The sequence below is a fragment of the Ochotona curzoniae genome, unplaced genomic scaffold (genome assembly GCF_017591425.1).
Source record: "Ochotona curzoniae isolate NIBS_2020 unplaced genomic scaffold, NIBS_Ocur_1.0 contig_1071, whole genome shotgun sequence".
Classification (NCBI taxonomy): Eukaryota; Metazoa; Chordata; class Mammalia; order Lagomorpha; family Ochotonidae; genus Ochotona; species Ochotona curzoniae.
Genome location: NW_024464939.1, coordinates 24,209,256 through 24,223,730, shown reverse-complemented (window position 1 = coordinate 24,223,730; position 14,475 = coordinate 24,209,256). Strand labels below are relative to the sequence as shown.

Here is a 14,475-nt window from a genome sequence, read left to right as displayed (position 1 = left end):
ATCTGCAGGCTTTGTAATAGCAGATTGTTATAAAGGAAAGAAACAGCCAGCCGAGTGGAAATTAACTTTGAGCCAACTCTAGGGCCACTTCTCTACCCTTCATCAGCTAATTCTTTCAAATTACACCGTGACGGCCACCTTACAACAGATTAGAAAATTCTGAATTTAGTTTAAGATGGCAGGGTGAGAGTATGAATTTCCCAAGAAGGCAGGAAGGGTGATTACGGCAGCCCAAGTGAGAGAAAGCAGTGGTGGGTAGGAGCACCTACGTGTGGCAGCGTGAAAATTTCATGGTGGTTCCTGCTCTTACGATCCTCACACATGGACACTCTTTAGCCTGCCAGGGACCAAGAAGTAGTGATGGGAACAGAAAGTAAAATGCAAAGTGACAGAGATAATGAAACATGAGAAAGCATTAGTATCAAGTCCAGTGCTGGTTGAAGTGTTTACCAGACGCTTGACTAACACCCTGAGACAGTTAGTGAAGATATGATGGATGCATAGATCCATTTTCTCACCACGCTTAACAGGTTCAAGCAAAGTGGCTAAGATTGGGGTTACTCTCCTGAGCGTCTGTTATTTCTAATCTTTCTCCTTGCACCATTTGCAGAGAAGTATCATCAAATTCATGTGCACACAAAAAGCATAGTGCAAAAACTTCTTTTTAAAACAAGCTGTATATTTAAGAGACAAGCACTTCTCATATACAAAGAATATACTAAAGGTATTATTTGGCATCAGTTCTTGTCCTGTGTCTTCTTACCATCTTTCTTTCCCGGCCCCCTCCGTTTCTCCCCATAAATTTTGTTCCTGAAAATATGAGAAGTAACTCAAAGGAGTAAGAATGTTTAAGTATATGGAAAATCTCAGCTTCGCATTCATGGAAGTGGTAGGTGATTTCTTTGTTCAGAAGTAAGTCCTTGAAGAGGCAAGGTTTAACATCTCCATGCCTACACAGGTGGCACTGCACTAGGCTCTCTGCCAACCCCATTGAAGCAAATGATAGCCTCTTTCAGGGAGTGAGGCTAGAGGATTTCATCGTGGGGATGGTATTTATATGTGAAGACACCGTGTAATGATACTGTTGATTTCCTTCCTGTATTGCTGGCCTACCACCATGGAAATGGAGCACGCATGTACACACATAGATGTATGTATAAATGACTTTTTCCAAATGAAAACTCAATCACTGTAGTTTTCAGACAAACTAAGCTGTTTCTTAAACATGAGCTAAAATGATTATATGCAACAATGTTGCATTGCTAGAATCGATCAAGTGACCTCATCAAAAATGTTGGAGGTGTCAAATTTATCCATGTTAAATTTCAAAATTTAGCTGTGAAAAGCTTTCTAGCTAGCCATCTGTTTATCTAGTTTCTCCTATATTTAATCAAATTCCTTTCAAGCAGGATCTCTTACATTGAGCAAATGAGTCCAAATATTTGGCTTAATAAATCTTTATTTTAATTAATTAAAAAAGTTAAACCTTTCAACTGAAGTGAAATTTACATTTGTTTCATTTACAATATTTTTGAGAGATTCATAATACTTTGTACACTACAAAAAGCATGTCTACTTATATTTGCTTCTACAAGCATCTTGTCTGTGAAATAACTTTTAATAGAGAAATCATCTCAAGTTTATTGCATCTCAATCATTAATAAAAGGGACAAAGTTTGTGAAAATACTGATATTTCAGAAATATTTTCATGCACAATGGTATTAGATTTTCATAAGTGAACTATGTGTGCTGAATTTTTGGAAAGTAATTTAACCTCTGATCGTGTTTCTGAATTAGTAGTCCTGAATGACATTGTGTGAAAACTGTGTGATAAGAAGCTGTTAAAGAAAATAAAACGTTATTAGAGAAGATCTGCTAAGAATTTTTACTGATGTTGGAGCCAGTGCGGTGGCATAGCAAGCAAACCCTCCACCTGCAGCAGCTATCCACCATGCCACACAGGGGCTGGTGTGAGTCCCAGCTGCTCCATTTCTGATTCAGCTCCCCTCTCTTGGCCTGGGAAAATAGTGCAGGACCCTGTGCCACCTAAAAGATCTGGAGGAAACTCCTGGCTCCTGGTTTTGGTTTTTTTGTTTGTTTGTTTGTTTGTTTTTAAGAGTCTTTACTAATCTAGATTAGTAAAATGCAACGAGGAGCTGGAGTGTTTTGGCTCATCATCATTTCACATTATTCTCCTTTCTAGAGTCACAAAAGGCCAGAGAGAGAATTGCTTCTAGTAAAACATCCACACTTGAGATAGAAATATTTTGGTGATTAATGATCTGAATGGAGATTGAGCACTTGGCTTTCCACTAGTTAGTTCCTGAGAGCACTGGAATTACAATTCTTTCATATACAATGAGCAGCTTGAATCTGAACTTGAAGGCTAATCTGTAACAGTTTCTTTCATTGACTTCGGTACTTCTGATCAATCATGTTCAGCCTAATAACTATATCTGAAGGTATAAAAATGTAAATATGTCACAAACTTCAACTTATACATGTTACTTTCCAGGACTTTGTGTGACAACTTTTAATGATAATAAGTGTCAAGATCATGTTTTGTAATCATAATCAACTTATAATTAGGATAACATCTGAGGCATAAAAAATAAGTCATCTTGCAGTATTTCGTACTCAGCATTTAAGCATTGTTATCCACCATGATATTTTCTTCTTTGCCAGGAGATGGCGCTGTGGGTTTTAAATCGCAGATCCGAAAACCCAGCTGAATTTTATTCTTTGCTTAATCGGTGCACAGTGGGTAGGTCCTAAAAATGTTCACCCTTTTTGTTCGAACAATTTTTTAATTAATTCTTTTCTAATGTTTTTCAGCGTCCTATGAAGATTCCGGGGGAGGAAAGGGCACCCGTCACACAAACTAATCTGTTACATAAGTCAACCCCTAGGGCTGGCAACTGAAGAGTTCGCCCAAGTAAGCCAGTTAGAAGTGAAATCTTTCGTTAGTTTTGCTTTCTCGCTGTGTACGTCCTTCATTGTCCTCTGGGATTTCAGCACGCAAAGCAGAGTCCCAGTTATTCTCTCTTCCTATGCCCTCCCGCCCTCCCTCGCCTTGAGAGTAGCAAGATCGCAAATCTGAGCCAGGAGCGCTCTGCGGTGAGCTTCAAGACTGGCTGGTAAGCTGCACGCTGGAAAAAAAAAAAAAAATGCAAAGCGTACACAACACGAACTGTTCTCGGAGCCTGATGGCTTCCCATTCGTGTCTGTTCCAACCGAGGTTAACTGGCAGCCAAACAGTACTGGGTACCCACCTTTGTCCTTTAAAACAAAGCGAAATCTCAAAGGAATTTCCCATCAACAAGTTCCAACTTTTCCAGAGTCTGAGCAGTTTGCTGGCCGCCTGGGCGCTACAGCGAGGCTGGCGTGCAGGACTGCCCCCTTGGGGGCTTATCTCCTGACCCAGATCCGGGCTGTGCTCTGGAGACCAGCCACGCCCTGGACACAAGCGGACCCAGGGTCTCTCTCCCCGGAGAACTGTGCAAGACCGGCGAGGGGCGTTAGACAACACTGGTGAGAAAGCAACACCAAAAGGCTTGGCCTCTGGGCTTTAGTCTTTGCTACCAAGTTGGTCCCGGCCTCCCAAACCCAGCAGGGCCTCGGGATGGCGAACCCTACTCTGCCCTGTCCACTCGTAAGCCTATCCTGGTGCCGCCAGACAATGCGGGGCTCGCGAGGCAAACTCAGCGTCAAAGTCAACGAGCCGGCCCGGGGGCAGTGCGACCAGAGTGCGTGGGCCTCGCGCGCTGCTTCCAAGGCTTGGAGGACACCAGATCAGCCGCCGACCCGCACCTGCTGGTGGGGAGGGTCCCGACTTAAGGGAGGCTTTCCATGGCTTCCTGAGAATTCGCCTTTCCAGAGCTGCTCCCAAGAGAAAGTTGTCATTTTTCCTAAACTTTGTGTTCACTTGTTAGAATGTTCTGAAATAGATAAAACGCACAGAGATCCAATTCTTCCTCCAAAAAAAAAAAAAAAAGGTGCAAACTAAATGAGAGCTTCCCAACTTTCCCAGCTAGTTTAGGAATAAACGATCTATCAGAGTAATAGACAAAACCGACAGCAGCAGTTCCTGGCTGCGCATCTGAGAGAAAGATTGTGTTCCATTTTTATTTGGGCTCCTATGTCCGATTTGAAGCCACTCAGAAAAAAAAAATGATTGTGAAGGAAGTTAAATTCGACCTAGAGTTACTCTGGTCTTTTTCAAAGCAGGACTGGCAGCTTGCCCGACGTCTCAGAATTTCCCTCCAAGCCCCAAAGTATGCTCGCTCCCCCTCGGCCAGCGCGCCCTGGCCTGTGAGGGTTTGATTTAGGACCCTGGGCGGAGAGCGCTTCCAGCCCACCGGGTCTCGGAACCAGCGCCCCCGGTCTCGGAACCAGCGCCCCGGCGACCCGGGCGCCCACCGTCCGGCCTTTGCTGTGGACAGAAGGGACAGTCCCGGCGTCTGCTGCCCCAGCCGCGCACTCCAGAAGTAGTTAGAATCATGCAGGCGGCTCACGGGTGGGCCGGGAGATTCACCCCGGGTTGATTTACCAACCCTGGACCCCCGAGCTCCTGTCCTGACTACCTCTTCGCAACCGTCCCGGGGCCCTGCCTCTCTCACGGACAGAACCGACTTGGAGAGCGCAGGTTTCCCCAGCTCCTGGGACCGGGCGCACTTAGTGAGCGCCTGACGTCGCCTTCCCACCCCCGGGAAACCGAGATGCGGTCGGGACCCACCCGCGAGGGGGAGTGGGCGCCCCGGCCGTGACTTAGGGCTGGCGAAGATCAAACCCGGTAACGAGACACGGGGCAGATGTGTTTTCATTGCCCTCTAAGATAAACGCGTGTTAAGTGCCTGACAACTTCCCAGAAGCAATCAGCAAAACTTTACGAGTGCATAAACCTCAAAGACCATGCCCCGACGATTGTTACAAGGCCTACATTTAGAGCTTCTATAAATCCTCCGGCCATTTCCCACCACCAAGGCTTCCCTCTGTTGAGCCGCCACCTCCTCCGGGGAGACTAGGGGGATTTTCTTGAACCCATCAAAATAATAATAATAATAATAATAATAATAATAATAATAAAGGTTTTTATCCTCTGAGTGAAAGGAAGTGTGGTAAAAGTTTGTTCTTTAAGTTTGGGTGGCCCAGGAGGAGAGGCCTGGTAGGGAGTCGTGGGGGTGGGGTCAAGTTGTCTGACACCAACTAAACCCGAGGTCCTGGAAGACCCTGGGCTCTCACCGAGGCCGGGGCCGCCGGGTCGTCCGGACACACCGGGCCAAACCCGGCGTGGTGCCTGCGGCTGCGCCCGCGCCCCCCAGACCTGGCCGTAGGGCGGTCCGTGGCACTTCAGGTGCACAGCGCGGCACCGGCAGGAAGTGCGCGCCTGCAGCGAAGGCTGGCTGGGTGGAAAATGAAGTCAGACGCAGCAGACCAGACGCCACCCGGCCCGCAGCCAGGATACCCGCAGCTTCCATGCTGCTGGGAGTGGCCGGAAGGTTCTGAAGTTAGGTCGGGCACTCTCACTCGCAACCCACCTCACCTCTGTTTGTGGAAAACCTTGGTTTCTCCTCACGGTGCAAACAAGCTGCTAACTGAAGGGTGGTGGGGATTAACAGCTGGCAGCGCCTGGAGAGGGAAAGGAGGAAGAGGGCGCGGAGCACCGGGAAGTCTTCTCACTAGGAAGACAAACCCTAGGGTCCCCAGGGAGACGCGAGGGTCCACGCAACCCCGCAGCCCTGGCGGCCTGGGTCCCAGGCACCACAGCCTCTCCCGGCCAGGCGGCTTTCTTGGTCCTAGGGGCTCCAGCGCTTCATCGGGGGGTGCGTGTTGGGTCCCTTGGAGATGGGGCAGTTCTTTTGGAAAGACAACACTGCGCCCCTTATCATCCTTTGCAGGTGACAATGCAGGCATTTCAGTGTGTCCCTCACCCTTCCTTTATGAAATAAGGCGCCCAACTGTTCTGATATTACCATTCAAAAACAGGTTCTGTGGCGAACCTCATTTGTGAATCTATTACAGAGATTAATAGATTATTTCTCCTTTTTCAACTAATTCTCAGTGGGGAAATTTAACCATATGGTAAGGAGAGAATTAGAATTTCATCACATTAGAGCAAAATGTAATGAAAAGAGCCCAACACCTGGGGCCAAGTCTGAAAGCCACAATTAAAAGGTTTTTAATGAAACCAGAGAAACCAAAAATGGCACAGCTTTCAGTAATTCTGCCACAGAAGAAAGAATTATGGGAGGTGTTGGGAAATATTGTTTTTACTTGTGTCATAAGGATGAGAACCAGCTGCTGGGCACCATGTGCTCGCGGAGAGCCAAGTTGGAGCGAGCTGAGCGCGAGTCCCCTTTCGCGCCGGGGAGGAGCGCTGGTTTTCCTACTTTTGCCTTCCCTGACCTTCGGACAACAACCAAGGCAGACCCAGGCGTCCCTCGGGGTCTCTGGCTCCGACGGTTAGGTTTCCCGGCAAATCAATATGCAAACAGCAGCCTCCCCCGGCCTTGCGCCCCCCTCCTCCCCCCGCGATTGGAGTTTAAGAGGATTTGACTCCTGGTGTGATTGTTCAGAATCTGACTTTCTGTGCTGCGGAAAGTTTGGGAAGCCAGCTTCTTCTATATTCGTAAACTGAGGGCTTCGCCAGCACCCTTATTGTGAACGGCCCCTCGGCGACCACTGCAGAACTCCCCTCATCACCCTTCCGCCGTCTGAAATCAAATGGGCTGCATAACCCAACTGCTCTGTATTATGCGTTTTGTTTTCCAACACGGGTAGGAAATGGGCAATGGAGATGTGGGATTCAGACTCAGTGCCCGAGGGGTGTTGGGGTTTGATCTCAGTAGCTGAAAAATCGCCAGTGTATTTGGGATAAGGCAGCTGGGACACCACCTTTTCGCCCTGCAAGTCTCTTCTGCCCAAACCAGCCCAGAGTCATTCCACGCCACGGATGGGGTACACTGGGCGGCGGGAAGCGGAGCTTAGCACACGTTGGAGACAGCAGCAGAGGGAAGGGCAAGCGGGTGGGGGGAGGGAGGGGGCCGGGGGTGGGGGCGTCTGCTTTCCAGGGCACTCGCAGGCTCCACCGCCGAGCTACAATTTGCTGAAGGAGCGGAGAACATCCTCGGCTCTAAGTAGGGCTTTTAGTGTGCTCATTGATGAGTGAAAGTCGCCACACATGTCAAGCTAAAGGCAGTTGTTGGGTTACTAACAGGACCCAGCGCCTTGCAAACATATGCGCTAAGCTGTGTATACAGATGGCAGGCAGAATAATGGAGCAGGCGCCTTTTATAAAGCCCTAGCTGCTGCCTGTCTTCAGACCTGGGAAATGAAACTATTCAGACTCGCGGCCAGATAGCGCCTGCGATTGTTTGTTACCGTTTTAATCCTATTAATTAAAACGTTAACCTGATTGGGTAGCAAGCGCTGTCCCAACAGGCGAGTCTTCTTCATAATAACCTACTCAGAGATAATGATGTAAAAGACTCCCCCGTCTGTGGCGGCGGCTGGTTGATGGGTCCGGAAATCTCTTGAAGGTGAATCCAAGCAAGATAAACGGTACGGAGAGGAGGCGCGGGGCTGGGCTCAGACCAGCGGCGGCGGCGGCGGCTCCACTCCCTCCGCGCCCACCCTCCCACCATGCGGGGCCGCGGCCCATGGTGAGCCCCAGTAGCCAGCACCATCGGCTGGAGACGAAGAAGAAGAAGAAGAGGAGGCGGCGAGCGCGGGGGAAGGCGAAAAAGAAAAAGAAAGAAGGGGAGAGGGCTGCGGGCAGCACCAGGACCGACGCGCGCACCAGCTCCGGAGCGCAGCTCGCGTGCGTTTGCAGAGCCGCCTGAATCCCGAGCGCGGGCGGCGGCGGCGGCGGCTGCGGGAGAGCCGGGCCTGGGCTGCGCGCCCAAGGCGGACCATGGAGCGCGGGCTGCACCTCGGCGCGGCGGCGGCCGCGGGCGAAGACGACCTCTTCCTGCACAAGAGCCTGAGCGCATCCACCGCCAAGCGCTTGGAGGCGGCTTTCCGCTCCACGCCCCCGGGCATGGACCTGTCCCTGGCACCGCCGCCTCGGGAACGCCCGGCGTCCTCCTCCTCCTCCTCGCCCCTCGGCTGCTTCGAGCCGGCTGACCCCGAGGGGGCAGGGCTGCTTCTGCCACCGCCTGGGGGAGGTGGCGGTGGCGGCGCGGGAGGTGGCGGTGGCGGAGGGGTGGGTGTCCCCGGGCTGCTGGTGGGCTCAGCCGGCGTCGGAGGCGACCCCAGCCTGAACAGTTTGCCGGCAGGGGCCTCCCTGTGCCTCAAATACAGCGAGAGCGCGAGCCGGGGCTCGGTGGCCGAGAGTAGCGGCGGCGAGCAGAGCCCCGACGACGACAGCGACGGCCGCTGCGAGCTGGTGCTGCGGGCGGGAGGCACCGACCCGCGGGCCTCCCCGGGCGCGGGGGGCGGCGGTGCCAAGGCGGCCGAAGGCTGCTCCAACGCCCACCTCCACGGCGGCGCCAGCGGCGCCCCGGGGGGCCCCGGCGGTGGCGGGGGCAGCAGCGGCGGTGGCGGCGGCAGCAGTAGCAGCAGCAGCAGTAGTAGCAGCAGCAGCAAGAAATCCAAAGAGCAGAAGGCGCTGCGGCTCAACATCAATGCCCGGGAGCGCCGGAGGATGCACGACCTGAACGACGCGCTGGACGAGCTGCGCGCCGTGATTCCCTACGCACATAGCCCCTCGGTGCGGAAGCTCTCCAAGATCGCCACGCTGCTGCTCGCCAAAAACTACATCCTCATGCAGGCGCAGGCCCTGGAGGAGATGCGGCGCCTCGTCGCCTACCTCAACCAGGGCCAGGCCATCTCGGCCGCCTCCCTGCCCAGCTCCGCGGCCGCAGCGGCGGCGGCCGCTGCCCTGCACCCCGCGCTCGGCGCCTACGAGCAGGCGGCCGGCTACCCGTTCAGCGCCGGCCTCCCCCCGGCCGCCTCCTGTCCGGAGAAGTGTGCCCTGTTCAACAGCGTCTCCTCCAGCCTTTGCAAACAGTGCACGGAGAAGCCTTAAACACCCCCTCCCGCCCCCGTGTCCCCGGGAAAACACAAGACGGACCCAAAAGCTAGAAAACCCCGAGAAGCTGCTCCCCACCCCACCCCGCCCCTTTGTACTTTTGATCCTCTCGTAGTGGTGAAACGCTTGCAGAGCGAACAAAACGGTGACGAGAACTGAGAAGTTATCAGAGACGAGCCGGACTTTTAACCTTGACGTCCCCGAATCTCGGTCTTTCGGGGTGGAGAGGGAGGGAGGAGGGAGGTGGAGTTGGGATATCTGGTTGTTTTTGTTTTTCCCCTCTCGGAAAAGTGGCAACTTTTAGACCGAGAGGAAGTGGGGTCTTTCTTTTTACGTGAAAAAAAAAGTTGAGAAGTAGAGTTTGATTACTACGCGTGGAAACTGTTGAATGGCAAAGTGCTAACCCTATTCCTAATTGTGAATTTGCCTGGTACTGTTGGAAACAGAGGCGTCCGGGGTGGGACGGCGTGCGGGACAGGCTATCCATTCAGACAAATCAGAAAGGACACTTGAAAACAAATTTTCATTCTGAGCCAGGAGAAAAACTTGCTATGTAGATTGACTTCAGAGAGGTGGGAGGGAGGAGGTATTCCAGAGAGAAGGGAAAGAGACGTGTTGCTAAGAAAGACTTGTATTTTTTATTGTCTCTGAACTTTAATCCTGTGAAAATGCTCAAAGTTTTGGCGAGAGTGACTGTGGCTGGAAGAATTGCATTTTAAAAATATTTATGTGCACCTTGCTGCTTTCTACTCTGCAATGATGTATTAACAATTCACGGTATTTATTTGTTCTCCAATGAACCTTCCACATCAACAGGATTTCATATGTGTTAAGGTTATGGGTCTTATGTGCAGACTTTTTTTTTTTTTACTGCTTCTAAAATTGTTTTATAGGTTAACTTATACTGTGTGCCAAGTGTTTAAAGGTTTATTTGCCAACAGAGAAATATTGGTGTATCTGAGCTGCTTAGGTTTTGAAAGGCCACCTGGATTTTTTTTTTCAGTTGCATCACCCCTGTATTTAAATTGAGCTTTAATAAATTGCTTCAGTCCAAAAATTACAGGAAAGGTGTATTCTTAATTGATGACATGAATTAATCTCTGTTTTTTTTTTTTTTTTTTTTGGAAAGGGGACTTCTTTGCATTCCAAAAGGGAAGGACATCCATCACAACAGTAGACCCTCTAAATAAGAACATGCTAAGCAAATATAATTTTTCAGGCTGTGCTGCATATTTATAAAAGGCCTAGTTTAATTGCTTTTAATATATATGTACATATATATATATAAGTTATTTTACCTGCGGAGAATTATTGAAGTTTAAAACACTGGTTTGATTTGCCTATGGTGTAAAATCCTTTGTTATTTTTCTAAAAAAACAAATAATAAAATTTAAAAAGAAAATAGAACTAAGGAAGAACAAGATGCTATTTACCCAAAGTGAAGTTTGAGTTTGCATGGCTGCCTGCCTGCCCTTCTGTCTTAAGGAAATTAAAAACAAAACAAAACAAAAAACAAACAAAAAAAACCCCCAACTTTTTAAGAAATGGACTCCTTCTATTTTCCACTCCTTTCAGATAATACAGATTCAGGTTGCCTGGTTGGATGGTGAGGTGAGAGCTATGATGGATCTTCTGGTGGGTTTGGATGTGTAAAGAGTGATATCTATATCTATATTAAATAGGTCAATCAGACTGACAGCTATGTACAACCGTTTGTATGTGTATCTATGTCAGAAAGAATCTTTATTAAAATATTTTGATCAAACATTTTTATTATACTGTGCTTTGTGAAAGGAGCAGTCACCTCTCTTCTATGTTACTCTTTGCTTGAAAGATAACAACCAAGGAAGGAGTTTCAGAGAAGGTGCAACTAAAGTTTTGGCAGGGATACACAATGAGGAGTAGCTCTACTTCACTAATTTAAAAGTGCAATAGCTGGACATGTCCACAAAACCAGGGGTGAGTCGGGTCCATGGGCAGACCCAGGAGCGGCCCAGAGGTTCAGAGCTCCTGCTGCTGGCATGAACTTGGAAGGCCAAGGTTAGACCTAGTTATCTTTTCCCATTTATGTGGCATGCCTAACTATGCCAACACCCAGTTAAGGAGTTGATTTTTAAATAATCTTGAATAAAATTATTATTCCTATTATTTGCCTCCATAAGCCTGATGGCCAAGGAAAAAGATGGATTTGGAGTCTCTGAGCACTGGTTTCTATCATGGCTTTCCGCTTGTTTGAAGACAACTGCTAGGTTGAACTATACGTACAAATGATGCCAACAGAGATACTTAGAACTTAATACTAGTGCTTGTTTATGAGATTGCTAGATGCTTGGATCGAGTCTGGCATTGTTTTTGGTACAGAATGACTGCACGGGCTTGCCTCTGGATCTTCATGCTGTCTTCCAGTGCAGGAGGTGTGGCATCCGTGGTAGAACAGGTTGCAGTGATAGTGGTCATGGTGTTGGAGCTGTAGTGGTGGAAAGGCAGAGTGATTCCTCTCTACCCAGTGCATAACTGCACTTCTGTCTGTGCGGCCTCAGCTCATAAGGATATCCTGAAATGCCACCAAACAAGGTGGTGGGGTGGGGGGGTGAGGGAGGGTGTCTTCTGCTCCACTTGCCATCAGAAAAGATTAATCAGAACCTGCAACTTCGAAAAACATAACAGCACAGGGCCTTGAAGCTGAAGCCCTCCCTGACTGGGAGTGGGGGCAGATGAAGGGAAGACACCAGGGCAGCCCCCAGGCGGGAGGAGACCGTCTCTCAGCATTTACCAGACAAAGCCTGGGTGCGTCTAATTATGATTATTAAAACAATTTCCATGACGATGTCTAATATTATGTTAATTTGAAAACAACTGTGTATGAAAACTGTCGACTATAATACCTAAATTCATTTAATGAAACACATCGTTAAGGCAATTAGACCTCCTGGATGTGATTAAGAAACATAATTACGACACTGTTCTGCACCGTAATTGGGTGTCTTTAATCAAGGAGTAAAGTGATCAGCAACACAGCCATTAGTTTGTATTGTTCTGGCCCTGCTGTCCATCATTCTGATTAGGAATTAACCACAGCCACCATCCTTGGATTTTTTTTTTCTTTTTGCATATTAGCATTGTAAGGGATCCATGTTCTGCAAGATTTATGCCTATTATTTCTTGTTATTAAGGCCTCCTTGAAATACTTCCTGTTTAACCTCTGCAATGGCCAGCTACCATTAGGATGTGTACAGACTAACACATTTTGGCCTTCCAGCCTGAATCCTGAAAGAGAACTGAAATGGATGGGGGTGGCCAAGAGGAAAGGTTGGAGAGTAAGGTGAAAAGTCAGAGGAACAGTTCTAATCAGTGCCACAGAGTTAATGATATCTGTTAGCATCTTAATAATTCAAGGCCAATCAATTTTCTTTCAAATGCAGGTGTTGGCTGCCTCCTGGTTGCAAGAATAAACCTGAGGCAACTGAGAGCACCGGAAAAAGGGTTTTCTGAATGACCTGGGTTCTTTGCCCTAGCTCCAACTTCCTGAAGTTTATTCAGCCACAAACAGCTTTTAGAGGGGAAAACTGGTCCTTGGCAGAGGACTCTAAACTAGGGGGGAGGAGGGGTGTGCTGTGGGGCTGTGGGTAGCTTTGTGACCTTTCTTTTCAACTCTACAGCCCTGAATTCCCACCTGGTCCGCACAGTTGACCTCCCATAAAAACTGAGCCTCAAATATCTGTCTACAAAGGGGGCACCTGCGCCTGAACCGGGTAGTCAGCTTGGCGTGGGCTAGGGGCCCTTGGGACACAGAGTACAATCTGATCCCTGAAACTGCTGCATGAGCTAGGGTACCTTGGGCAGCCTGGACTGCTCCGGGATCCGCCGTGCCTTGGGGTTCTTCCGGGCGCCTCTCGCAGGCCGGTGTGGACCTGGAGTCCCACTTTAGGTTCTTCCTGAGAACCTAACCCCAGCTTGACACTGGCTCCCGACAGGAAAGTCAGCCTTTCCAAGACTAACAAAGTTAACCTTTCCAAGACGAACAAATGATCATCTCCGAAGAGCTCTCTGGTCTCCTCCTTTTACTTCCCTGTGTGTGTGTGTGTGTGTGTGTGTTCCCTCGTGTGCACGCGCGCACATTCTCTGCCCCGCTCTGTCCCTCAATGCGCCCTTTGCTTCCCGCAGCTGGTCGACTCTCTAAGACCTTGTGTTAGCACTAAAAAATCCTTGACTCTCCTGTCACACCCACCACCCATCCTTAATAGCCTGCAGCCCACTGAGAGAATTCCCCTCTCCAGGCATTCTTGGTCTCCAATCTCCGACGCCGGAACCGAACCTTTCCAAGCGACCCGGACCCTACGACTGCGCCAGCCAGAGTGGCATTGGCTTTTTCAATGTAATGACTTATGAAAGATATAATCATGTGTTAAATTGAATCCTCCGTTTAACTGTTAATGATGTGCTCTGGGCACATTTACGTATTAGATGCTATGGTAACTAATTACCACTAGGAAAAAGGATAATACACTTCCCAGTCTTTGAAAAATAATGATGAGAGTTCACTTCCCGGCTCGCAGCACATTGTGGCAGCTCTGCCCGGCGGAGCGAGGGAGCGAGCGGAGAAGCGTAAGTGGGCTCTTGGAACCACGGGAGGCAGTGGATCCTGGGCAGGGGGATCAAACCTGTAATGAAAGCGTGATCCAGATGGGGAATTCCGGGGCGGGGTTGAAGGTCAACTAAGTGCTCACAGTGCAGCAATGCAAAATTAAATGGTAATACTAAACACCAGAAGCATAAGTAAGTTTTGTTTTAATTAAAATGCAAGTCAGGTTAAATTATCTACGTGCCAAGCAATTTTGCAACAATTAACTTTTTGTTGTTGTTATGTGAGCAAAATAATTGAACCCGTATTCTGCGTGCTCCGCGCTGGCGTTTGTGGATTTGCCATCACTGAGCTTCAGGTTGATTAAACTTGGCCTTTTAAATCAAAGGTTAGACACAGTAGAGGGAAGGAGGGGAAACAAGGAGACACAGTAAGTTCAGCTGAAGGGTACTAACAACTTTCAGGATCACTGCGTCTCTCCCGGCCAGTTGTCTTCCGATGGACTGCTGTTGCTGAGTAGAGCCCCGGTTTTGTAGCAGCGGAATTTGCTTAGGAGCCGGCCCCGCACAGGGCCTGGGCAAGTGTGTGTTTGGGGCATCTGAAAAGCCAAGGGGCGAGCGACGCTTTCCAGAAGACCCGCCGCCCCGGACTGCTGAAGAGTTTAAGGACTTGCACAGCCTGCGCGCACCTAAAGGCTTGCCGTGCGCCAGGATGAAACTCAGGTTTCTGCAGTCTCCGAAGCAACCTTTTCGGGGTTTCCCCTTAGTCTGGGCCCCTCCTACTTGCCTTGCAGCCATCCAACCTCCACCACGTTTTTTGAACTTCAGGCATTCCACGTCAAACTCTAACATGGAGTAGCGC

At 49.3% G+C, this 14,475-nt stretch overlaps 1 protein-coding gene across 1 annotated transcript; it reads left to right on the top strand.

Moving 5' to 3' along the window:
* The first annotated feature begins 7,488 nt into the window (after positions 1-7,488).
* On the top strand, positions 7,489-9,033 carry BHLHE22 (basic helix-loop-helix family member e22). The gene has a single exon (XM_040995930.1). It carries the CDS (start codon positions 7,914-7,916, stop codon positions 9,027-9,029), a length of 1,116 nt encoding a protein of 371 aa, XP_040851864.1. The 5' UTR covers positions 7,489-7,913; the 3' UTR covers positions 9,030-9,033.
* Positions 9,034-14,475: the final 5,442 nt, after the last annotated feature.